The sequence below is a fragment of the Sarcophilus harrisii genome, chromosome 1, assembly GCF_902635505.1.
Source record: "Sarcophilus harrisii chromosome 1, mSarHar1.11, whole genome shotgun sequence".
Classification (NCBI taxonomy): Eukaryota; Metazoa; Chordata; class Mammalia; order Dasyuromorphia; family Dasyuridae; genus Sarcophilus; species Sarcophilus harrisii.
Window position 1 is genome coordinate 678,213,421 of NC_045426.1, and position 23,603 is coordinate 678,237,023.

Below are 23,603 nucleotides of genomic sequence, written 5' to 3' on the forward strand. Positions count from 1 at the left end.
GAGAAAATAGGAGATTTACTTCAAAAAAGGTCACCTGAGGAAACTGAGACCAAATGAAAGACAGGGAGGAACAGTGTGGGAGGCTTCCTGGAAGGAGGCCCGTTCCTCCCTTTACTGCTCATGATAGTGAGATCCAAGATGTATTCAAGAGATTTTTCATGACCCTGTTTTATTCATTTATAAAATCAGGAACTTGGGAAGGGGATGAAGTTCATATACAAAGAAAAGGGACAAGAATCATCATCCTTAAAATGTAAAACCAGTCAATAAATAAACATTTATTAAGACCTAACAGATTCCAAACACTATGCTAAGCACTGAGGATGCAAAGAAGTAAAAGTCCCTGACCATATGTTCTTATTTACTCATTTTAATCATATCCTAACTATTTGTGATCCCATTTGGAGTTTTCTTGGTAAAGGGAGTGGTGTATTTTTCCATTTCCATCTCATTTTACAGACAAAGAAACTGAGGTAAACAAGATTAAGTAATTTACTCAGGGTCTCAGATTTGAACTCAGGCCCAGAACTACCATAGCCATCCAGCTGTCCCTGTCCTCAAGGAGCTCACAGCATAGCAGAGGAGAGAAGAAACAAACAAATGTGCACAAATAAACTCTATCTCAAATAAAGAGGAAATCATTAATAGAGGGAAGACACTGGGATTAAGAGGGATTGGGGAAGATGTCCTGTAGTAGTTGGGAATTTAATCAGGACTCAAAAGAAGGAAGGAAGCCAGTAGTTGGAGCAAAGGAGGAAGAGCATTCTGGGTATGGGGGACAGCCAGAGCAAATTTGTAGAGCTGAGAGATGGAGAGTCTTTGTGGAATAGCCAGGAGACCAGGGTCGCTGGTTACAAGAGAGCCTATTGGGGAGTAAAATATAAGAAGCCTGGAAAGGTAGGAGGAGACAAGATTAGGAAGCATTTTGTATTTGAATGAAATAAAATGAGGAGGTTGCACTCATTGAGCTCTAAAACATTCTCTAATTCTAAATCTATGTTTCTAAGAGTCTAGAAAGCTGAATTTCTCTCAGTTACTACCATCAACACACACACATACACATACACACACAAATATGAAAAAGGGAGAGAGAGAGATGCAGAATTATAGCATGTGTTAAGGACACTAATATGTTATTTTTAAAAAAAACGTGTCTGTGAAAAGAGATTGTTCAGTCTGATTGTAAAAGGTTTCAAATACCAAACAGCAGAGTTTGTATTTGATTGTAGAGGTAATAGGGAGCCACCAGAGGTTATAGAATATGAGAGTGACATGGTCACACCTACACTTCAGGAAAATAATTTAGGGAGTTGAGTGAAGGATGAAGTGTTTAACTGATATTTATTAAACACCTAGTACTTGTAAAATGAATGATTGAGAAACACAGAAAGTTAATTTACTAGACTAGCAATAGTATAAGATCCTAAATCAGAAAAATATAAAAAACATTACATGATGAGTTTGGTCAAGCCAAATTACATCAATAAGCATTTGTAAGCATCCACTATTGTCAGGAACTGTGCTAAGTACTGGGGTAACAAAAAAGAGGGGGGAATCAATCTCTTTTCTCAAGGAACTCACAGTCTAATTGAAGAACCAGCAGGCAAACACTTATGTAGAAACAAGACATTTCCTGGATAAATTCGAGTTAGCTGATAGAATTCAAGAAGACTCAAGCTCTATTGATCAACAAGCTTTTGTTAAGTATTTACTGTGTGCCAGATTTTGTTTTAATTCAAACCCTACCTCAGACACTTATTAGCTTTGTAAACCCGAATAAGTCACTGTGTGCCGTAGTTTCCTCATCTTTAAAATGAGTATAACAATAGTGCTTATATTGCAAGGTTGCTGTGAGACTCAAATAAGACCATATGTGTAAAGTACTTTGCAAAACTTAAGTTGTTATATAAATGCTAATTATTATTATTATCATTATACATTAGAGGGATCCAAAGATTAATTGAGTGTGAATCTCTGAGAGAGAAAGTAAAGATCTTTACCAAATGAGGAACTTGGGAAGGGATTCTTCGCGGAGGAGGCAGAATTTAGGTTGAATTGTAAAGGACGAGTAGGGGGAGAGGGAGAGGGAGAGTATTCCAAGCTTAGCTAATGCTCTGAAGACAAGAATGTCTTTCTAGCTCTCCTCTGTTACTGTGGAAGACTGTCTTCTGGTTTTATTCTTCTCAGATATATTTATATTCTTCTCAGATGTAATAGTCAATATTTTAATACCCTCATGACCAAGACCACTAGCTCTTAAGGAGATGATATTCCATTGCTGTTGTTTGTTGGAGTTGTCGAAGCGTTTCAGTCAAACAAAGAGTTTCTAACTCTTTGTGACTCCATCTGCTGTTTTCTTGACAAAGACACTAGAACATTTTTGCCATTTCCTTCTCCAGCTCATTTTACTGATGAGGAAACTGAGGCAAGGAGAATGAAGTGACTTGCCCAGACTCATATAGCTAACTGGATTTGAACTCAGTTCCTGACTCCAGAGCACCTGGTGCCACAGACACAAAGTACACAATCAATTAATAAGCACTCCCTATATGTCAGTCTTGGAGGCACATTGAATTGATTTCCAGTTCCCCTGACCAATCACTGAATCATAAATTGAGGCCTGAAAGGGACCTTTGAAGACTTCTAGTCCAATCTTCTCATTTTCCAGGGAAGTAACTAACTCCTAGACAGGGACAAGGGACATAAGTCCTATGTAAGTGACAGAGTCATAATATGAACCCAAGTCCTCTGACTCTGAGCCCCCGTGATTGCTCAACTGTGCCATGTAACATGCTGTCAGGCCCAGCTACCACACCCTAGTTCAAGGGCCATTTCAAGGACCATCTGGAGACACTGTGTCAGCAATCTGCTTATGTCCAAACTAGAGGAACAAGGAGATCGTTCCTTTTTCTTTTCTCAGCAAGTGAAGGTCTCCTTCACTACTAACAAGGTTTTTAATTACTGCCTGTCAATGTTGTCAGGAAGAACAGTTAACAGCTGTTCCCATTGGCACAAGGAATGGCTCTAATCAGCTTCTGTGTGAACTCTTGCTTCCCACCTTATTCCTCAACTCCCCTTGCATCTCTTGTTCTCTATTGCAAAATGCCCTTCCTCCTCCCCAACACACCCGCACACATACATGTGCACACAGACTCCCATGCTCACAAATGAGATCTTTTGCTCTCATTTTTCAAAATAGGCAGAATGATGTAATAGAAAAATATTCAATTTGGTATCTAGATAGAGACATCTGCTTAAAAAAACTATACAAAACCTTGAGATATTTACTAGCTAAATAATTCTGGACAACACCGAATTTCTCTGAACCTCAATTTTTTCATCTGAAAAATGGGAATAATGCCTTTTGTATTTATCTTGAGAGTTCATGCTGCTGGTGGGTAGCACTAGGCATCAAGGTCTGGTTTTTAAATTAGTTTATCTAAAACTAATCAAAAAAGTTAGAGGCAAGTTAAGATGTATCTTGGTGGTAGGAATAGACAAGCATTTCCAAACTCCTTAATAAAGCCTAAAGCCTTGAAATGGAAATGACAAAGGAAAAGTCAACTCACTTTTATTTTTATAGACATAGAGCCTTACTTTGGAGTTTTGGTTTGTCTTCATTTTTATTTTTTAATAGAGTAAAAAGTAGTTTGATGATACATTGAGACCACTGAGGGTAAAAGATTTCAGAGGCCTCTAGTCCCACTTCCTCATTTAAAAAAAAGAAAACAGACTCAGAAAAGCCATAAGATTATATGTTCTAGAGCTGCAAGCTATCTCTGTGGCCATCTCCTATATTATCCAGCTCCTTCATTTTTGGGAGGAGGAAACTGCCTTTACCACGGTTTTACAGGTGGCGAATATCAATGACAAGATTTTAACCCACATTCTCTGACTTCTGAACCAAGACTCTTTTCACTGTATCATTCTCCCTCCTATCATCTCTAAGTAAAGTTTTAAGTTGACTTATTCCTTCTTAAATTGGTTTCTCGGTTTGTTGCCCAAAATCATCCCTGCTTATAGATTAGCGTGTGTGACTTGGCTAGGGTCACATAGTTAATAACTCTCTAAGGTGGATTTGAAACCACATCGAATTGACTATGAATTCAAGGCATTATGTACTATATTCTGCTTCCTCTTCTAGATGGAACAAGGCATCATCCAGTCTCTAGTTAAGACCTGTGGAGCAGGAAGTGCCCGTTCCTTCCTGAGGCAGCCTATTACTCTTTTGGACAGCTCTAATTATTAGGAAGCTTTTCTTCCTATCCAGTTTAACTCTGTCTCTCTGCACCCTCCCCCCATAGCTTGTAGTTCTGCCCTTTGTGACCCAGCAGGATAAATCTCATCCTTCATTATGACGGACCATCAAGTGTTGAAAGATAGCCATCTTCTCTTACCCAGACGTTAAGCAAACCTTTTGGACGTGTGTATATTTCTGTCAAGCAATTTCTTTCCATCTATTAAGTGCTGAATATGGAATTGGATGAGATCTCAGTTAAAATCCACTATTGGTACCAACTATCCAGCAAATCACTGAGCCTCAGTCTCCTCAGCTGGATAATGGAATAATTTTTAGCACTTACTTAATAGGACTATTGTGAGGATTAAATGAGATAATATTCCTAAGTTCCTATAAATTCTAAAGTTTTAAATTAATATGAATTATTATTATGTGAGTAATAATTATAAATCTAAATTTGTTTTTTCACCTTTCAAATGGGTATAATATAATCCTTACCTTATAGAGTTGCCTTGAGAATCAAGCAAAATTTATGAAGATCAACTGTTTTGCAATTCTCAAAATGCTCTCTCTCTCTTTGTCACTCTCTCAGTCTGTCTGTCTGTCTCTGTCTGTCTCTGTGTGTCTCTATGTCTCAGTCTCTCTCTCTCTATCTGTGTCTTTGTCCGTCTCTGTCTCTCTGTCTCTCTCCAACCTATCATATACCTGTAATCCTTATCTCATAGAGTTACCTTGAGGGTCAAAGTTTTTTGCAATTCTCAAAATGCTCTCTCTCTGTTTCTCTCTCTCTCTCTCTCTCTCTCTCTCTCTCTCTCTCTCTCTCTCTCTCTCTCTCTTTCTCTCTCTGTCTTTCATATACTATATACCTATAATCTTTACCTTATAAACTTGCCCTGAGGGTCAAACAAAACTTGTAGATATCAAGTGTTTTGCAATTCTCAAAATGCTCTATTTATCATCTATCATCTATCTATATACCATGTATATATCAATCTAGCTAGTCATCATCTATCTATAGTTTTATATATGTACATGTATATGTATGTACATATATACATATAGAGAGCTATATCTAGCATTTTAAGACTTGCAATGCATATTTATAATATTCATATATCATTTTAAAAATTGCAAAGTTTATATGTATAATATTGATATATAGCATGTTAAGACTTACAAAGTATATCTACATAATATTCAATATTAATATATATATATATAATAAATGTCAGCCATTACTAGGTCTTCTATTGGTACCATGGTGAAGTCAGAGTTAGACTAGAGAGATCCCCAAGTTCCCTTAAGGTAAAAATGTACTATTCACTTCTATTTGAGCATGTTGGAATATTCCAAGAAAAATAGACATGGTAATTGCCCTTACAAATTGCCTTCCCAACTTGGGAAGACAAATAACATGCTTAAATAGACATTATATATATATGTATATATATTAATATTGTATTTTATATAGATATACTTTGTAAGTCTTAACAGGCTATATATCAATATTATATATATAAACTTTGCAATTCTTAAAATGATATATAGACAATATATGACCAAGTGATGGAATTGGAGAGTCAGGTAATAAATGTTATACTTCAGAGATAAATATATAGTCAAGGAAGACTTCCCAGAAGGGTGAGGATTAATGCTATGCTTTTGGGGAGCAGCATGGTGTAGTGGTAAGTACTTGAGATCCCAGAAACTGAGGTCTGACCCTGTTTTCAAATCCTAACTCTCCCACCTGGGTGAGCTTGGGCATCCTGACATTACATGGCACTTTAGTTTACAAACACTTACAATGAGCTACATTATTTCGTTTCAAGCTTACCACAACTGTATGAGTCAGGATCGCAAGAATTAACTAATTCTACTTAGTAACACTCTAGATGAGAGAACTGAGACTCAGAGTGGGTTAGACAGTTTGTCCATAGTCCCTGATGCCAGTGCACTATCTCCTATGGCATCCTACCTTTCTAGATATACTCAGTTTCCTCATCTGTGAAATGAAGAAGTTATACTGACTACTAAGTTCTCTTTCAACTCAAATCTCTGTTCTCATGACAGCCCTGCAAGGGAGGTATATAGTAGGTACCTTGACAAGAGTGATGAATTTAGAACCAAAAAGACTTGATTTGAATTCTTCCTCTGGCCCTTTATCTCCATTGATGAGACACTTAATTTCCCTAAGGTCCACTCCCCTTGTTTGTAAAATGAAAAGACCAGATGAATTAGGTGATTTTTAAAGTCTTACTACTTCTACATCTCTGTAAGCACTTAATAAATTATGAGCTCCTTGAGGGGAAGAATTCTCTTTTGCCTCTTGTTGTGCTTAGCACAGTGCTTTTTTTCTTCTTTTTCACTTTGCCTTGTGGAATTGCTGAATCTGAAGTCTCAAGCAACAGAGAGAATTATTTGCCATATATTCCCCAAAAAATCTCTAAGAGGTCTATCCTTGCACCTGGCATATTCACCCACTTGGACTGTTTGCGTGCTTAGTAGGTGCTTAAAAATGGCTGTTGGTGGAAAAAAAAATTTCCCCGTGCATTTCATGTTTTGAAGAGTCAGAGAGAATGATGATGTTAAAAATAGCACCTGATATAGTGTCTCTACTGTAATTATCTTCACATCATCCAATTTGTTCCATGAGGGGCATATTTTTCTTATTTTTATTGTAGACATCACCTTCATTCTGACCTATTTTATTGAGTGTAAAAAGCATCTTTTATCATTATTTACATCTTGTTTACCTCAGATCACATACTACTCGAAGACAGGGATCATTATTAATTTTTGCCTTTCTTTGTATCCTCAACACTTAGCCTAGCACTTTGCATGTTGCCCAGCATGTAATTATCAATTAATAAGTGTTTATTGACTGAAATCTTGCCATGTTTCTCTACTCTCTGACCCTAATTGAGAGGACCCCAGAAGCAAACCTTCCATCTATCATGTCCCACCCCAAATCTTGCTTCTCCATTGCCCTTTGATGGTCCCAAGTCAGAATCTGGCAACATATGCACGTCTAGACCAATTGTTTCCATATTTAGTTAATGTTGATAATGAAACCTTGTAAAGGAGCAAGTTTCCGCCACTAGCTAATAACTTCCTTCCCAGAGCTAAATAAAGATTACCAGGCTGCATTTTGCATTGCCCATTTCTAAAATAAACAGAAGCAGAAAAATTAGCTAGAATAATTGTGTAATTAAACAGCTGTATAATTGTTGCACCAAACTATGGTGGCTGAAGGGGAGGCGAAAATCTTTTTTCTCTTCTAATGCCGATTCATTTAAACATTTAACTAAACAGTCCAAATGTGTGAACGTGCCAGGTGCAGGCGTAGACCTCCTGGAGATTTTTTGGAACATGAGACAAATAATTCTCTCTGAAGCTCCAGACTCCAGATTCTAACAGAGTCATCAGCTCTGACTGGGATGCCATGGGGCAAAGCAAAATAATAATAATAATAATAATAATAATAATAATAATAATAATCAAGCCCCCATCATATAGTTTAAGGCTTAGAGGAAAGAAAAATCAATTTCTATTGCTTCTGAATCAGTTGTTGCGCTTTGGAAGAATCCAATGATTTTTAATAATGTTTTCAAATTCAATAATTAGAATTCTTTTTTTTTTTTGTAGTTCTCAGGACTATAAATTTAGGACTGGAAGCAAACTTGATTGTTTCAGTCATGTTCACCTCTTCATGATTCCATTTAGGATTTTATCGACAAAGATAACTGGAGTTTTTTCCTTTTCCAGCTCATTTTACAGATGAGGAAACTGAGGCAACATGGTTATGTGACTTGCCCAGGGTCACACAACAAGGAAATTTCTGAGGTCAGATTTGAATTTATTAAGATGAGTCTTCTTGACTCCAGACCTGGTGTTCTATACACTATGGTACTACCTAACTGCTGGAAGGAAATTTAGAGTTGATCAAATTTAATATTGTTATTTTATAGATGAACAAGACATAGATGCCCAGATTTGGAAACTAATTTGGGAACTAATTAAAGTCAGTCAGGCTGAAAGAAGCATAGCTGAGTCTTAAACCACATCATCTGACCCCAAATCAGGGTTCTTTCCTTGTAACCATAACACCCCTCCTATCTATCCTCCTGCTTGTTATGTCTTTCTCATCTGTCCTTTTAATTTAAATTTTAGTGATTGAAAATGTATTTCAACTAAAAATTTTAAGAAAATTTAAACCTGATTTGCTGAAATTCAGCGAGACAGCAAACCAAAATTCTTTGGGTATAGTGCTTTTAGGAAGGCAAGTTTGAAGAACCAAGACTTTGTTCCTATACATTCAATATCCTGTGGGATTCAGTCAAGGGAACTTGACTTGTTTTCCCTCCTTTTGTATCACCACCACTTGGCCCAGTGCCTTGCACACAGTAAGTGATTAATAAGTAATCATTGCTCTGCTTTTCCTCTGGACATCTCTGCTTCCTTGCCTTTCATGCATCTCCTCCCCCATGCACTGCCTCCATTAGAATGTAGTCTCCTTGAGGACAGGGACAATCTTGTATTTGTGCGACTGGAACTTAGTAAAGTATCAGGTACATATTGAGTGCTTAATAAATGCTCTGTGAATCTATCTATCTAACATGATAAATTCATGTTGACTGAAAACTAAATAATTTTTTCTTTAATAAGACCTGACTCCCTCATGGATGTTTTAAGACTAACAGAAACTAAATAAGGGTAATTCTTTTTGTTTTTGTTTTTTGGGGGGAGGTAATTCTTTCAATTCCTGAAGTACTCTTTCTTTTAATTAGGGGACACCTACTTACTATATGTTCTTACTCTTATACTAGTATGCTTATACTGTCTATTTTGACCTGGTTTGAGGATCTCTGTTTCAGAGATTCCTGCTATCAGGAGTCCATATGAGAACTCTCACAGCACTAGGGAAACTACCACCTGCCTGCTGCTGAGTGTGGCGGTAATTACAGGTTCTGCTTTCATAGCTTCATGCTATCCATGTCTGCACATGGTAGAGGGGACCCAAAGGTTGTTGGGTTTAAAAAAGAGAAAGAAATTTAGCATGAATAGTCACCACGAGGAGATACAAAGCATATGCAAGTTTTCCAAGTAGTATACCAAACTATGTTCAGGACTTTATTTTTTACAACAAACAGATGAGGCAGAAGTTCTTTGGATGGTGAAAACAAGATGGTAGAAATCGTTCAACTTCCTACCTGGAAAAAGTCCACGGACAAATTAACTTAGAAATGTCATTCCAGAACTTTCAGTATTCTTGAACGCTGTTCCATCTTATTTCTGTAAAGACCCATATTCTGGGTCACAATTCTACAGTGACTTTATCCTTATGAGTTCATGGAAGCCTATAACCTGGAAAGTATAAGATGTTTCTTCTATCATTGGTATTTGCATTCAGAAGATTAAAAATCATGGAAGAAACAACTAAGTAATTACCTCATTGTAAAAATACAAATATATGTGGACAGGAAGAATATTTTAGTGGAAGATGTTTTCCATGTGATTCTGAAAACAGTCAACATATGCTACCTATTTTTTTCTTTTTTAATTTAATGTTTAACTCTGCCCAACCCAAAATCAATACCTTAAATAGGGTGCATTGTTTTCTATTACTTCAGTGTATTAGTCTTCATAGAGATGCTGTTCTATTATTATAATTAGTGTATGCATAATGTCATGTTCTACTTTTTACCTAACATTACTTTGTTATTAGAACATATCAAAATTATGTTGTGGACGGTAGTGGATTTAGATTCAAGAAGACATGTCTCTGATATTTAATAATTAAGCAGCCTTCTGAAAGTTATTTAACTTTGAAAGCCTCAGTCTTCCTCATCTGTAAAACAGGGTTCATAATACTTGCAGGACCTACCCACAAAGGATATTATGATGTTCAAATGAAATCAAGCCTATAAATTAAATTATAAGATAGAGATTTTTATAGGGCCTGCAACTCTGATCTTTAATGTAGAGAACTCCTGGCAAGAACTTCCTCTACTCCTACAAATCTGTGCCTTTCCTTCAACTTCAAGTCTTAGAAAATTGGTTGGGGCTATTAAGAAATTAAATGACTAGTGATTCACTAGTGGGAAGGGTGCTGGATTTGCGATCACAAAGTCACGGTTGTCTTATATTCTGTGAGATCCTGGAAAAGTCACTTAGTTTCTCTGTGCCTCAATTTTATCATCTGTAGCATGAGGAGGAGTGGACTCACTGATCTGTAAGGCCATTAGCTTTTAACTCTAAATGTATCAGCCTATAAGACACTCTTCACTTAATACTAATAACACTACTACTAATACCTATCTCCCCCTAGTAGAAAGTAAGCTTCTTGCATTTGTATACACATTATCCATCCCATATGAGACACTTAAAAATGCTTCTTAATTGATTGTGGGGAAAGAATAAGTAGAAAACCTGGCCCTAATTTGCAAAGAATTTTGAGGTTAGTTAGGGAGATAAACATACACACCCAATACACTATACACTCACACACATGCTTCCATAGCCCTGAAAGTCTTAAGGATACATAGGAAACAACAGAAAGTCTTCTTCCTGCCTTCATCTTTCTGTCCAGTTGGTATACTCTGACCGACATATACTACCTTAGAATCGCCCGTTCTCTTCAAAGCAGAGCTCGATGGGTCACTACAGGAGAAATTTCCTATCACTCTTGGAAGTTGGAGTTGCTTTCTTCTTGAAATTATTTTTCATTATTTTGTACCTTTCAGAATAGTTGTTGATTTGTTTTGGTAGAAAGTATTTCTAAACTGAGGGTCCCCTGCATCAATAAAGTCATTAGTCTACAACAAAAACTCCATCTTGATTTATTTTCTTATCTGTATACACATTGAAGTCCCACAGTGGAAGATGAACTCAGGTACTATTTTTTTGTTGTTTTTGTTGTTGTTGCTTTTATTTATTATTTCCAGTCCATTTGTAGGGTGACGGGAGAGAGAGGGCTGGAAAGGTATTTTGGAACCAAATTGCACTTGACCTAAATGTAAATCCCACAGTCTCAGAATTGGAGAAAATCTCAAAAGTCATTGAGTCCAACTTATGCCAAGAAAAAGAATGCCCAGTATTTCTTAACCCACTAGAGGAAGAGCTGTGACTGTAAGACAAAGAATTCTGCCCTTTATTCAGAAGTTAAAGGGGAGACATTGGAATTTTTGGAGTTGGGAAAGTGACACAATCAGAGCAGTAACTATCCAAACCTGAAATTAAAAGACTTTTCCTATTCTTTATGTTACAAAGAAAAACTCAAAAGAAGAAAAAAAAGATTTAAAAGAAGAAAATGGAAATGAGGGAGTTGAGGACAGGTTTGTGACTTTTTCTTGGATCATGAGACAAGAGGGAGAGGGAATGTTTGTCATGGGAGCTTCCCATCAGAAGAGATCTCCCAGGCTCAAGCAAGCCTCCCCATGGGAGATGAAGGCGGGGCAGATTTCCCACCATCCCCACCTCCATCCCCCACATTGCTCAGGAGGACAGCCGTGGTGGAAACACCCATCTGTTTTCACCGCCTCCAAAGCTAGACTGAATGTTCCCTGTTGAGTCAGACTCTGGGAGCTAACTCGTGCTCCCCAGCATCCCTGCCTCCAGCCCCAAACCTCAGGGATTCTGAACTATGTCCTCTCTCACTCTCGTTCTCTCCCTTCCAACAGCATATGCGAGAGGCCGCAGAACGGCGGCAACAGTTGGAATTAGAGCATGAGCAAGCCCTGGCCGTTCTCAACGCAAAGCAGCGGGAAATTGAACTCCTGCAGAAGGTGAGCTGGTTACTTGGGGTCTGGGTTGGAAGAGAGAGTAAGGTAGGATGTAGTAAAAAGGGGAAAGGGAAACGAGCACAAAGCCTACAAGGGAGGGTAAAAGGAGATACTTTCTTCTAAAGATATATTACTATTAATTTTATTGTTGTATTCTTTTTATTATTTTATTATTCTATTTATTATTCTTTATGCCTTGGATAAAAAGGTTCAGAGCATACATTTCCAAGGATTGTGATGTTGTCATAGAGGGGAAACAAAAACTGGTATTCTAGAACCATTGCTTGAGATTGAGAAAGATTCTTAGAGTTTATGGTACTTAGGAAAGACCCCACTGACTCTGGAGGCAGAGGATCTCTCTTTGTCACTTATTACCAATATGACTTTGCACAAAATTGCTTAATCTCATTGCTCTGTTTCCTGATGTATAAAATGATGAGGTCTAACTAAATGGCCCCTGAGGAGGTCCCTTGTCCAGGTCCAGGTCTATAGTCCTAACTCAACCTTCTCATTTTTCAGAAGAGGAAACTGAGTTCAAATGGAATTACCCAAGATCACACAGTTATTAAGTTGTTAGAGCCAGAATTTTTAAAAGTTCTTTCATAAACAGAATATAGAGGTTTAGAATTGGGGGGCCCCTCATCTTATAGATGAAGAAAAAATGGTCGGGGGCACCCAAGAGATTTGTCCAAAACCTGAGAGAAGTGGTTTGCTCACCCAAGGTTACACAGAGTCCAGATTTAGACCCCAAGCTTTGGATTCCCACTCTAGAGAAATTTTCACCATATCCACACACATTTGTGTTCCTTACAAAATTAACCTTTGGTTATTAATCTTCTGAAATTTCCTTTGAACTATGAAGCCTTACAGTCCTGGACCAGCAATGGTAGTGCTGGTGACTCTTGTAGATGGAAATATTAGCACTTTAAAGTCAAGCGTGAAGGCAACCTTGTATAATGGAAAACACACTGGATCGAAATGATAGGACCTGGGTTTGAATCTTACCTCTGACACTACCCATGTGATCATGGCAAGTCATTGATTAAGTGATTCTGGGGGTCTTAGTATCTCCATTTGTAATATGAGATAGATTAGAATTCAATGGTATCCAACTCAAATGGAAAAGGCCAGATGTGGACTGAGGTAACCAAAATTTTTTTCTGTTTTATTGTACTTTTATTAATTTAGATAAACATTTCCCAATTCCATTTTAATCCAGTTCAGGCTCATTCAGAAGTTTTGCAGGCCACGTAGCTCTGAGTCTGACATTTTTGGATCCAAGGTCCTTTTCAGTTCTAAAAACTGTTTGTTTGTTTGTCTGTTATTGGAATCAGAGTAAGAGAGCCAGCTTCACCACTCATAACCTATGTGACCTTAGGAAGGTAATTTCTCCTCTCTGAACTTCAGTTTCCTTATCTATAACAGAGTGTTTTCTCTGGCTCCATGCCTGAGATGTTCTTACTCCTCATCTCCATATCTCAGGTTCCTTAAAAAGTCCCCAGCTAAAAATTTCTTTTCTACAGAAAGCCTTTTCCAGCCCCTCTTCATCACAGTGCCTTTCCTCTTGTTAATTTACTTCCATATCTCCTGTAGCTAAATCGTTTGTCCATATTTAATTGTCTTCCATTTCTCCTGTAGATAAATCGTTTGTCCATATTTGTTTAATTGTCTTCTATTTCTCCTGTAGATAAATTGTTTGTCCATATTTGTTTGTGGGTTGTTTCCTCCAGTGGATTATAAGTTCCTTGAGGACAAGACTATCTTTTTGTATTCCCAACACGATACATAGTGGATGCTTAATAAATGCTAATTTACTGGCTGAGAGAGTATGCTTGAACGCTCTGCCACAGGTTGGACACAAATAGTCCCTCTGAACATTTGGAGTGGATACTCTAACTTTGTGCACCTTGCGGTTCTTTTGAAAGTAAATGATATAATATTTGAAAGCCTTGATTTCAAGGCTTCTGACTGTAGTATTGTTAGTGTTTCCATTGCATCTCTCTACCTTAGTCCCAAAGAGCATACAAGGATCAGTGGATAGAAATTGGAGAGGTGCAGATTTCAGCTCAATGTAGGGAAGACTGTCTTGAGGGGTAGGGAGTGCCCCTTTCATCACAGGCATTGGATAAAGGCTCTCAATGACCAGTTTTAGGGATCTAGTGGAGGGAATTTGTGTTCTGGGATAAGTTGGCCAGGATCGCCTCTGAGGTTCCCTCTCAGAAGGATGCTGAGATACAGAAATCCTCAGAAAGCATCCCCCCCCCAAACAAAACTAATAACAGCAGCTGCCTTATGAGTTTCCTTAATCCTGATGCTAGGGTAGCAAGTAATTACTCTTTCTTATATATAGCTACCTCTGCAGATTACAGAGTGTTTATCCAACTCTTTGATCACAAAAATGAAGAACATCATATTGCTTGTTCAACCTCACTGTCGATAGGAATCTGACGAAGTGATTTTTCTCCTCTGGAGTTTATTAGCAGCCCCCTCCAGCCTGCCAAGCGATAACTCCCAAGGTTGTATTCTTAATCATTTATCAAGATCTCATATTAAGGAGAGATTTTATTAAGCCAGGGGTGATGGGCAATGCCATAGTTTTTATTTCCTGTCATAATGGGTTTGCTAACGCCCCAAGAAGCCGTATTTTATCAGATGCCATCTGGTGGAGATATTACTAGGGCTGCTGAAGAAATATGAGTCTGCTCATCACCTGGGGTCCCAGAGACTTTGTTATTGAATTGGAGATGAATGTGCTTTCCTGACACACGAATTCATTCTTTCTCCCAGCCCTGGGTGCAATATTCTGGGGCTAAGTTCACTCCAGGAAGATCTAACATTAGAGAGGGAAACATGATAGAAAGGGTTAATATGGGATAATGGAAAGGGGCCCAAAGGACCTGGTTTGAAATCCCCTGCATCTGGCATCTCTTTGCTGTGGGATCTTGGGCAAGTCAAACTTAACCTCCTCAATCTCAGTTTCTGATCCAAAAATGAGAGAGTTGTATAAAAAATGAGCTTTGAGGTCCCTTCCAGCTATAACAACAACATTAATAATAACATTAATACAGCACTTTGAGATTTGCAAAGTCCTTTATAAATATCTCATCTGAGCCCTACAACAACACAGAAGGTAGTTTTATTATTATACCCATTTTATAGATGAGGAACCTGAGACATTGAATTTAACTGACTTACCCAGAGATATATAGCTAGTAAATATCTGAAGTCAAATTTGAATTCAAGTTTTTCTGACTTCAGGTCCAGTACTGTATTAACTATACCAAGTTAACTCTCTGAGGAAGAGAAAATAGGTGAAACACATGATAATTAATTGAGATATTTTCCAACTCTTTTGGCTCTATATTTGATGAATAAGGATTTTAAAGCCTTGAGTAGAAGTGGCTAGTTCTCTGTCCACTCCATTTTACAGAGTGGGCACCTGAGTGACACAATGGATAGAGTCCTGGGCCTGGAGTCAGGAAGACTTATTTTCCTGATTTCAAACCTTATAGAGGGAATTTTTGTTTTAGGATGAATTGTTCAGGATCATTTCTGATTTCCTTCCCAACTCTGATTTTTATGGTCACACAGCAATTATATTCAAAATCTGGAGAAGGAAGGAGTGAAAGAATAGGTATAAAGTGAACGTGGGATATGATCACAGACAAGGGAAGCATCATAATACTGTGCAAAGTGCATAGCATTTGGAGTAAGTAGGAAGGCCTACTGACTGTGTGACAGTAGGCTTGATAGGAGAATAGATTCTTTTTCTGCTGAGGTAATTAGGGTTAAGTGACTTGCCCAGGGTCACACAGCTAAGAAGTATAAAATATCTAAAGCTAGATTTGAACTCCAGAGCCAATGTTCTATCCAGAGCACCATTTATCTGCCCTTAGGAGAATAGATTTAGAGAATAGATTGGAAAGGGATCCAGCCCACTCACTTTACAGATGAAGAAACTGTGGCTAAGAGATTAAATGACTTTCCTAGGGCCACACATCTAGGAAGTGTCTGAGGCAGAATTTGAATTCAGGTCTTCCTAATTCCAACTTCAGTTCCAACTCTATTTATTGTGCCACTTAACAGCCTAAGTCACTTTATATTTTAGCCTCTGTATACACATTTGTAAAGTGAGGGGGATATGAGTCATTGACCTCTAAGGTTTCTTTGTGCTCTCAATCTATGAACCTGTGGCTCAAGACCCAGATTCACATCCCAGCTCTGCCTGTAATTAGCTGTGTGACCTGGGGCATTACCTTCTCTCTCTGATCAGTAAAAGTTAATAAAGTGCCTACTGTGTGCCAGGCACTGTGCTACAGATACAAAGAAAAGTAAAAATAGTGCCTGTTCTCAAGGAGCTTATTGGGGAAACCAAATGTAATCAAAGTGAGCTCAATGTAGGATAAATAGGAAATCTTTATCAGAAAGAAGGCAGTGAATTTTTTTTGTTTTTATTTTTTAGTTTTTTTTAAGCTTACTAACTTTTTTTATTTTTTATTTTTTTAGCATTCATTTTTGTAAGGTTTTGAATTTCAATTTTTTTCTTTCTCCTTCTCCTTTCCCCTTTCCAAGATGGCAATTAATCTGATATAAGTCATACATGCACAATCAAATTTCCACATTAGTCATGTGAAAGAGAAAAAACAATAAAAAAGTGAAAATAGCATGCTATACTATAGCTCTTTCTCTGGATGTGTTTAGCATTTTTCATCATAGAATTGTCTTAGATCGTTGTGTTCCAGAGAAGAGCAAAGTCTATCGAAGTTGATCATACAGTGGTGCTATTACCTTGTACAAAGTTCTCCTGGTTCTGCTCACTTAACTCAACATCAGTTCATGTAAGTCTTTCCAGGTTTTTCTGAAATCTGGAAAGGCACTAGAATTAAGAAGAATTGGAAAAGGCTTCCTGTAGAAGGTGGAATTTTAGGTGGGATTTAAAGGAAGCCAGTAGGTGGAGATGAGAAAGGAGAGCATTCCAGGAATGGGAGACAGCCAGAGAAAATGCTCAGAATCGAGATAGGAAGTCTTAGATTTCTGGAATAGCCAGGAGGCTACTGGATCGGAGAATATGAATCAAGGAATAAGGTGTGAGAAGATTGGAAAAGTGGAAGAAGGTGTTGATAGGAAGGTTTTTGAATTGCAGAGATTTTTTATTTGATCCTAGAGACACTGGAGAACTACCACTGCAGTTTATTAAATAGGGGATGACATAATTGGACTTGTACTTTAAGAGACTCATGTTAGGAGCTGAATGGAAGATGAATTGGAATGGGGAGAGACTTGAAGCAAGGAGACCCAAAATAGTCCGGGTGTGAGGTGATGGGGGTCTGTACTAGAGGAATGGCTGTGTCAGAAGAGAGAAGGGGGCGTATTCAAGAGATGCTGTGTAGGTGAAATTGGCAATTGCTTGGATATTGGGGTGTGATAGAGTGAGGAATCCAGACTGACGCCTAGCTTGTGACCTGAGGGAGGATCCTGTCCAGTAATGGGGAAGGTAGGGCTTACGGGGAAAGTTAATGAGTTCTCTTTTGGATCTGTTGTTAACCTGATCTTTTAAGATTTGCAAAGCATTTTACATGTTACCTCATATGATCCTTACAGCATCCTGGTAAAACTACTGTTATCACCTCCACTTTACAAATGGGGAAACTGAGGTAAAACAGGTGAAGTGAACTGCATGACACAGTTAATATCTAAGGCAATTTTTTAACTCCCAACCCAACATTCTATTCCCTCTGGCATCTTTTCTCCCCCCACATTCTCATTTACATGAGCAATATATGGAAACGCTTTCACGAGAAAGATTTCCAATTGATTAAGAGTTTATTCAGAAAGTTACAAAATGCAAAGACAGGAACATTCTCCCAGCAAAGGCTGATAGCTATCAATGGACTGTGTGCACTCTGTCTTCTTGACAGCAGACTCCTATCTCCTCTACGCTTAGTATCCTCCACCTTTCTTTTTTTTTCCATCACAAACGACAGTTGTAATGATCAAGCTTTTACCATAAAATGGCTTTTTGCACATTTCCAATTCATTAGAGGGCCAGATTGATTCACCATTATTTTTAATCTCTCATACTTGTGAAATGATTTCCCTCGTTTTTATAAATGCTGCTACTGAATTGCATAAAACTCAACTTAAAAATCTATAATGAATGTTTCTGGGGGAATTTCAAACTCTGCTCTTGGGTCCCCTGATTTTAATTACTTTCTGTGCCTTTGGGAGATAGGAAAGACCCATGAGTAAGGTGGGATCTGCCAAGAATAATTATGTTCCCCTTGACACACTGCAAACACAAAGGGATTACACAGCTTCCACTGACCTTCCTGGCTACCCTGAATATAAATTACAGGAACCTAAAGCACATTTATTTTAGTGTTGGTTATATATAGCTAATATGATGGTCTCCTACCATATATACTTTCTTCCATGATGGGACCAAGTTTGATTGAAACACTATCCTATCCAAGCCATTTCAAAAAGAGTATGTTGTAAGGGATGGCTAAGCGGCTCAGTGGATATAGTTCTGGAGTCAGGAACCCGAGTTCAAATTTGACCTCACATACTTATTAGCAATTATGACCCCAGGCAAGTCACTTAACCCTGATGCCCTCAAAAAAATAGAATTTAAATTCTCTGAGGGTAGGGACTACTTCATTTTTGCCTTTGTGTTCATTACATTAATGTGCCTGGCACATATTAACAGATATTTCTTCTTTTATTGAAACATTGGAGCTGGAGTCAGAGGATATTCCAATCTGATAGAAGGTGGCTTAGAATCTCTATAATCCAGAGCAAGTCACTGCACTTCAGCCTCAGTCTGCCCATCTGTTACATGATGCAAGTGATTTCTAGGAGATGTTATCATTTTAAAAGACACTCAGGTTTTAGAAAGACATTAGGAATACCTAGACCAGGCAGAAATAGGTGTACCACTGTGTTCTTAGCAGTAGTAGAATTCATGACACCCCCCTCAGATTCTTATAATTAGACTAGGGCACTCGGTTCTCTCAAGGAGAAAGCATACTCTGATGTCAGAGAAAACATATTATAATGGAGAAATAATAATCCCAACTAACATTTCTATTTCTACAGGTACTGTGCTGAGTACTTATAACAAATTACAAATATTGTCTCATGTGATACTCACACTCCCAGGGTGTTATTATTATCCCCATTTCACAGTTGAAGAAGTTGAGGCAAATAGACATAAAGTGATTTGTACAGGGTCACACAGCTAGTAAGAGTCGAGTCAAATTTGAACTCAAATATCCCTGACTTCAAGGCTGGCACACTATCTACTTCTCCATCTAACTATCTGCCTGGCACATAGTAAGTGCTTAAAGATTGCTTATTGACTTGACTTCCCTTCTCTGGGTCTCAGTTTCCTCATCTTCACAATGAGAAGCTCAAGTTGCTTCTCGTCCTTGCTCTATGAACCAATGAAAAAGGACTATTTGTTCTCTCTGAGCTCATCATCATCTCCAGGAAGTCACTTTACCTAAAGTCTTACTACCTGCCTCAGCAGCCAGAATCTTTCTAGAGGCTGGATGTTGCCTCTGGAGAGAAGCTTTACCATAGCTGTTGGAACCATTAACTTGGAATTAGATTTAGAATTAGAAGTAAATGAAATTATTGAGTTGACCAACTCGTTAAAGAGACTGAGAAACAGAGACCCCGAGCTGACAACTGATTTGTTCAAAGTCACACAGCTGATAAAAGTCACATTCAAACTCAGATTCTTCTGATTTCAGAGTAATCAATTCTTTCCGCTATACCCCAGAACCTAACCTCCTCATTTTACAAATGAGAAAATTGAGATCCAAAGCTGACAATTGATTTGTTCAAAGTCACACAGCTAATGAAAGTCACATTCAAAAAAAAAATAAATAAAGGTCACATTTGAACTCAGATCTTTTGATTTCAAAATAATCAATTCTTTCCACTATCCCATAGAGCCTAACCCCCTCATTTTACAGATTAGAAAACTGAGATCCAGAACTGACCACTGAATTGTTCAAAGTCACGCAGCTAATAAAAGTCACATTAAAAAAATAAGTTACATTCAAATTCAAATCTTCTGGTTTTAAAACAATCAGTTCTTTCTGCTATCCCACAGAGCCTAATCCCCTCATTTTACAGATGAGAAGACTAAGATCCAGAGTGACAACTGATTTGTTCAAAGTCACACAGCTAATAAAAGTCACATTAAAAAAAAACAGAAGTCACATTTGAACTCAGGTCTTCTGACTTCAAAGTAATCAGTTCTTTCCACTGTCTCACAGAACCTAACTCCCTCATTTTACAGATGAGAAAACTGAGCTCCAGAGAAGGGTCTCACCCAAAGTCATAGGATTATAGCTTCATGGAATTAGACCTGAATGGGATCAGAGAAGTCAGCTATTTCAACATCTCTATTTTATAGATGAGTAAACTGAGGACCTGAGCAATTAAGACCTTTGCTCAAAATTATACAAGTGGAAAGTGAAAAAGGTGGGATTCAAACCAGGCCTTCTGACTTCATCCAAAATTGCTACAACTGTACCTTGGTGCCTCCTTTTTAGGCTATGCCTCAGTTTACTGCTTGTGCTTTTAAGTTCTAATAATTTCCTTGGAGCCCCCCTCACTTCCTGCCCCAAAATGCTCCCATTTGGAAGTAGCTGCTAAAATGAGCTCCCAATTTTCAGCTCAACTTAGAAACAGTGTTGTTATTGCCAATTTGGCTGAGTTTTAACTGCCTGCTACTGTTGTGCGGTTGTTATTGCTTTTTAAAAAAAATCCTTAAATCTTGCCAGTTGACAATTATCTTTGACTCCACTGAATCACTGGAGCTGTTATTTATATCTGCTCTATATGTTCTCCAATTTTTTTCCCTTTCTGCCATTTTGAAAAATTGACATCTCTGGGAACAACTATTAAGTTGATTTAAAGAGCGAAATAATTAATTTCCTATGTTCTCCTAGGAGCCCTTGTTGCCAATAAACTCACTGCAAATAGGCATAGAATGAAGTAAGTGGCAGGAACATGAGGTTACTCAACTGCCCACCAGTGTGATCTGAAGAAAAGCATCAAATTCAAGGCTGTTGCTATTAGTTTGCTTGTTTCAGTTATGTCTGACTCTTGGTGACCCCATTTGGGTTTTCTTAGCAAAGACCCTGGAGGGTTTGCCATTTCCTTCTTCAGCTAATTTTACAGATGAGGAAACTGAGGCAGACAGAGTAAAAGGACTTGCCCAGGATCACACAGCTGTCTAAGCTGTCAGGTCTTCCTTGACTTCAAGGCTGGCACGCTATCCAATGTGCCATTCGGCTGCCCTAATTCAAAACTAGGGATTTGATCATTTCTCTAACCTGCCCTCTGTCTTGATGGATGATCTCTGGAGGATTATGTCCTGTTTGGAGGGGAATATATTTTAGTAATAAGGACACTAAAGAACTGGAAGACAAAAGCTGATGGAAAAAAGATTCTGCTTATAGTGTAATGAGCTCTGGGTTTGAATCCTTACTAGTGTGACATTGGGCAAGTCATTTTTATATGGGGTTCAGTTTTTTCACCTGACATATGAGAGGATTGCACTAGATACATTTTGAGGTGCTTCTAAAGTTCCGTCTTTAACCCTGTATTATGTCATTTGAATTTCCTGGGTCTGGTTTTCTCCATTTATAAAGTGTGGATTATTGGACCAGCTAACTTTTGAAATTTCTCCTGACTCTAAATCTGTGATCCTGTTTTCCTACAAATCATTTAATTTTCCTGGACCTCAGTTTCTCCATCTGTAAAATATGGGATTTAGACTAGAAACCTTCAGGGATCCTTAGTGCTTTCCTTAGGGTGGGGATAGTAAAGGAGGAAGTTTGTGGGAAAGTCATTGATTTTATTAGTGCAAACAGTGTACCCAGTCTGAACAGCCCTAAACCCTTTTTTAAGTCTTTCAAAAAGCATTTGCTAATAGCTAATAATAAAAATAGTACTTTAAAGCACTTATTATGCAACAGACACTTTGTAAAATATTGTACATAGAAAATAAAGAACAAGGGCTCACCCCTCAAGGAACTTACACTCTAGTATGGGAAGCACCTGGCTAAACAAACAAACAAACAAACTCCTATATATCATATAGGAACCATAAATGGGCAATAATCTCAGAGGGAAGGGCCCTCTAGGTGGTGCCATAAATCACAAAGCATTGGCCCTAGGAGAGTCAGAAAGACCTGAGTTTTAACTCATATGCACTTAATAGCTGTGTGACTTTGGGCAAGACACTTAGCCAGTGTTTGTCTCAGATTCCTTAACTGTAAAATATAAATATAAAATATAAAAATTATAAAAGTTTTCTATATAAAATATAAAAATATAATTTTAAAATGACCCTATCTCCTAAGGTTAGAATCAATGTGATAATTTCAAAGCACATAGTATAGTGTCTGGTATATAGTAAAGCATAAATATTAGCTGCTTTCTCCTCCTCCTCCTCTTCCTCCACCTTCTTTTTCTACTCCTCATCCTTCTTCTCCTCCTTTTTCTTCTCCTCCTCTTCCTCCTTCTCTTCTTCCTCCTCTACTTTCTTCTCCTCCTTCTCCTCCTTATCTTCCTCTTCTTCCTCCTCCTTTTTCTTCTCCTCCTCCTTTATCTCCTCCTCCTTCCTCCTTTTTCTCCTTCTCCTTCTTTTTCTTCTCCTCCTCCTCTTCCTCTTCCTTCTCCTCTTCTTCCTCCTCTACTTCCTTCTCCTCCTTCTCTTTCTCTTCTTCCTCCTTCCTCCTCCTTCTTCATCTCCTTCTCCCAACAATGAGAACCATCCACAAATCAGACAACTACGGGCTCTTCCTAACCAGAGATCTCTGAGCCAAAGCTGTATGATGACTTGTTGAGAATACTTAAGAAAGGAATCTTGTTCAGCTGTGGGTTGGTCTCAGCTTTTGAGGTCCCTCCCAGTTCTAAAATGCTGCAATTCTCTTTTTTTAAATGTTGCAAGTTGAAATGGAAAACCACTGAAATAACAAGCTTATCTTTCCATTCGTTAAGTTTCTTGGCTGTATCCATCACTAATTATCCCTCAGTCACAGAGAAGGAAACATCCAGCCAAAGACTCAGCATGTGCTATGTACAAGTCAATCTTGCTCATGCATTCTTTCTAAATGCTAAGGACTTCCAAGGGGCAGGTGCTCAGGGGTGTTCCAGGATAATCCTCTTTGAGGGGGGACTTCTTGAATCTTTCTTGGAAGCAGTCACAAGGCTTCTTATAAAAGTGTTTCCGGGCCAGATGACCAGAATAAATGGAAGGTACTGTGATAAGCCATAAAAGAAGATGAGAATTTTTGGTTTTTCAATCTACAAAATTGGCAAAATGCTCCTGTTTACCTGCCCAAAAGGTTGTGTGAATTCTGATCACATGGAGTGAGCCATTTTAATTGGGAAGATCTTAGGAATATATATGTATATATATGTATGTATATATAGAGATAGATACTCATATATATGCTATGTATATATGATTTTATTGGTGGGCAGTATTCATAGGTGAGGAAAGTCATTATATATATATATATATATATATATATATATACACACACACATATACA

The 23,603-nt window shown here is 38.0% G+C and overlaps 1 protein-coding gene across 9 annotated transcripts in view; it reads left to right on the top strand.

The window, feature by feature from the left end:
• The window catches only part of RIMBP2 (RIMS binding protein 2), a 489,205-nt gene that overhangs the window by 363,662 nt on the left and 101,940 nt on the right, over window positions 1-23,603 (top strand). For all 9 annotated transcript variants that reach the window (XM_031948402.1, XM_031948398.1, XM_031948399.1 and 6 more), the window contains exon 10: window positions 11,920-12,024. In XM_031948402.1, coding sequence (XP_031804262.1) covers window positions 11,920-12,024 — 105 coding nt within the window. The remainder of the gene's footprint in view (window positions 1-11,919; window positions 12,025-23,603) is intronic.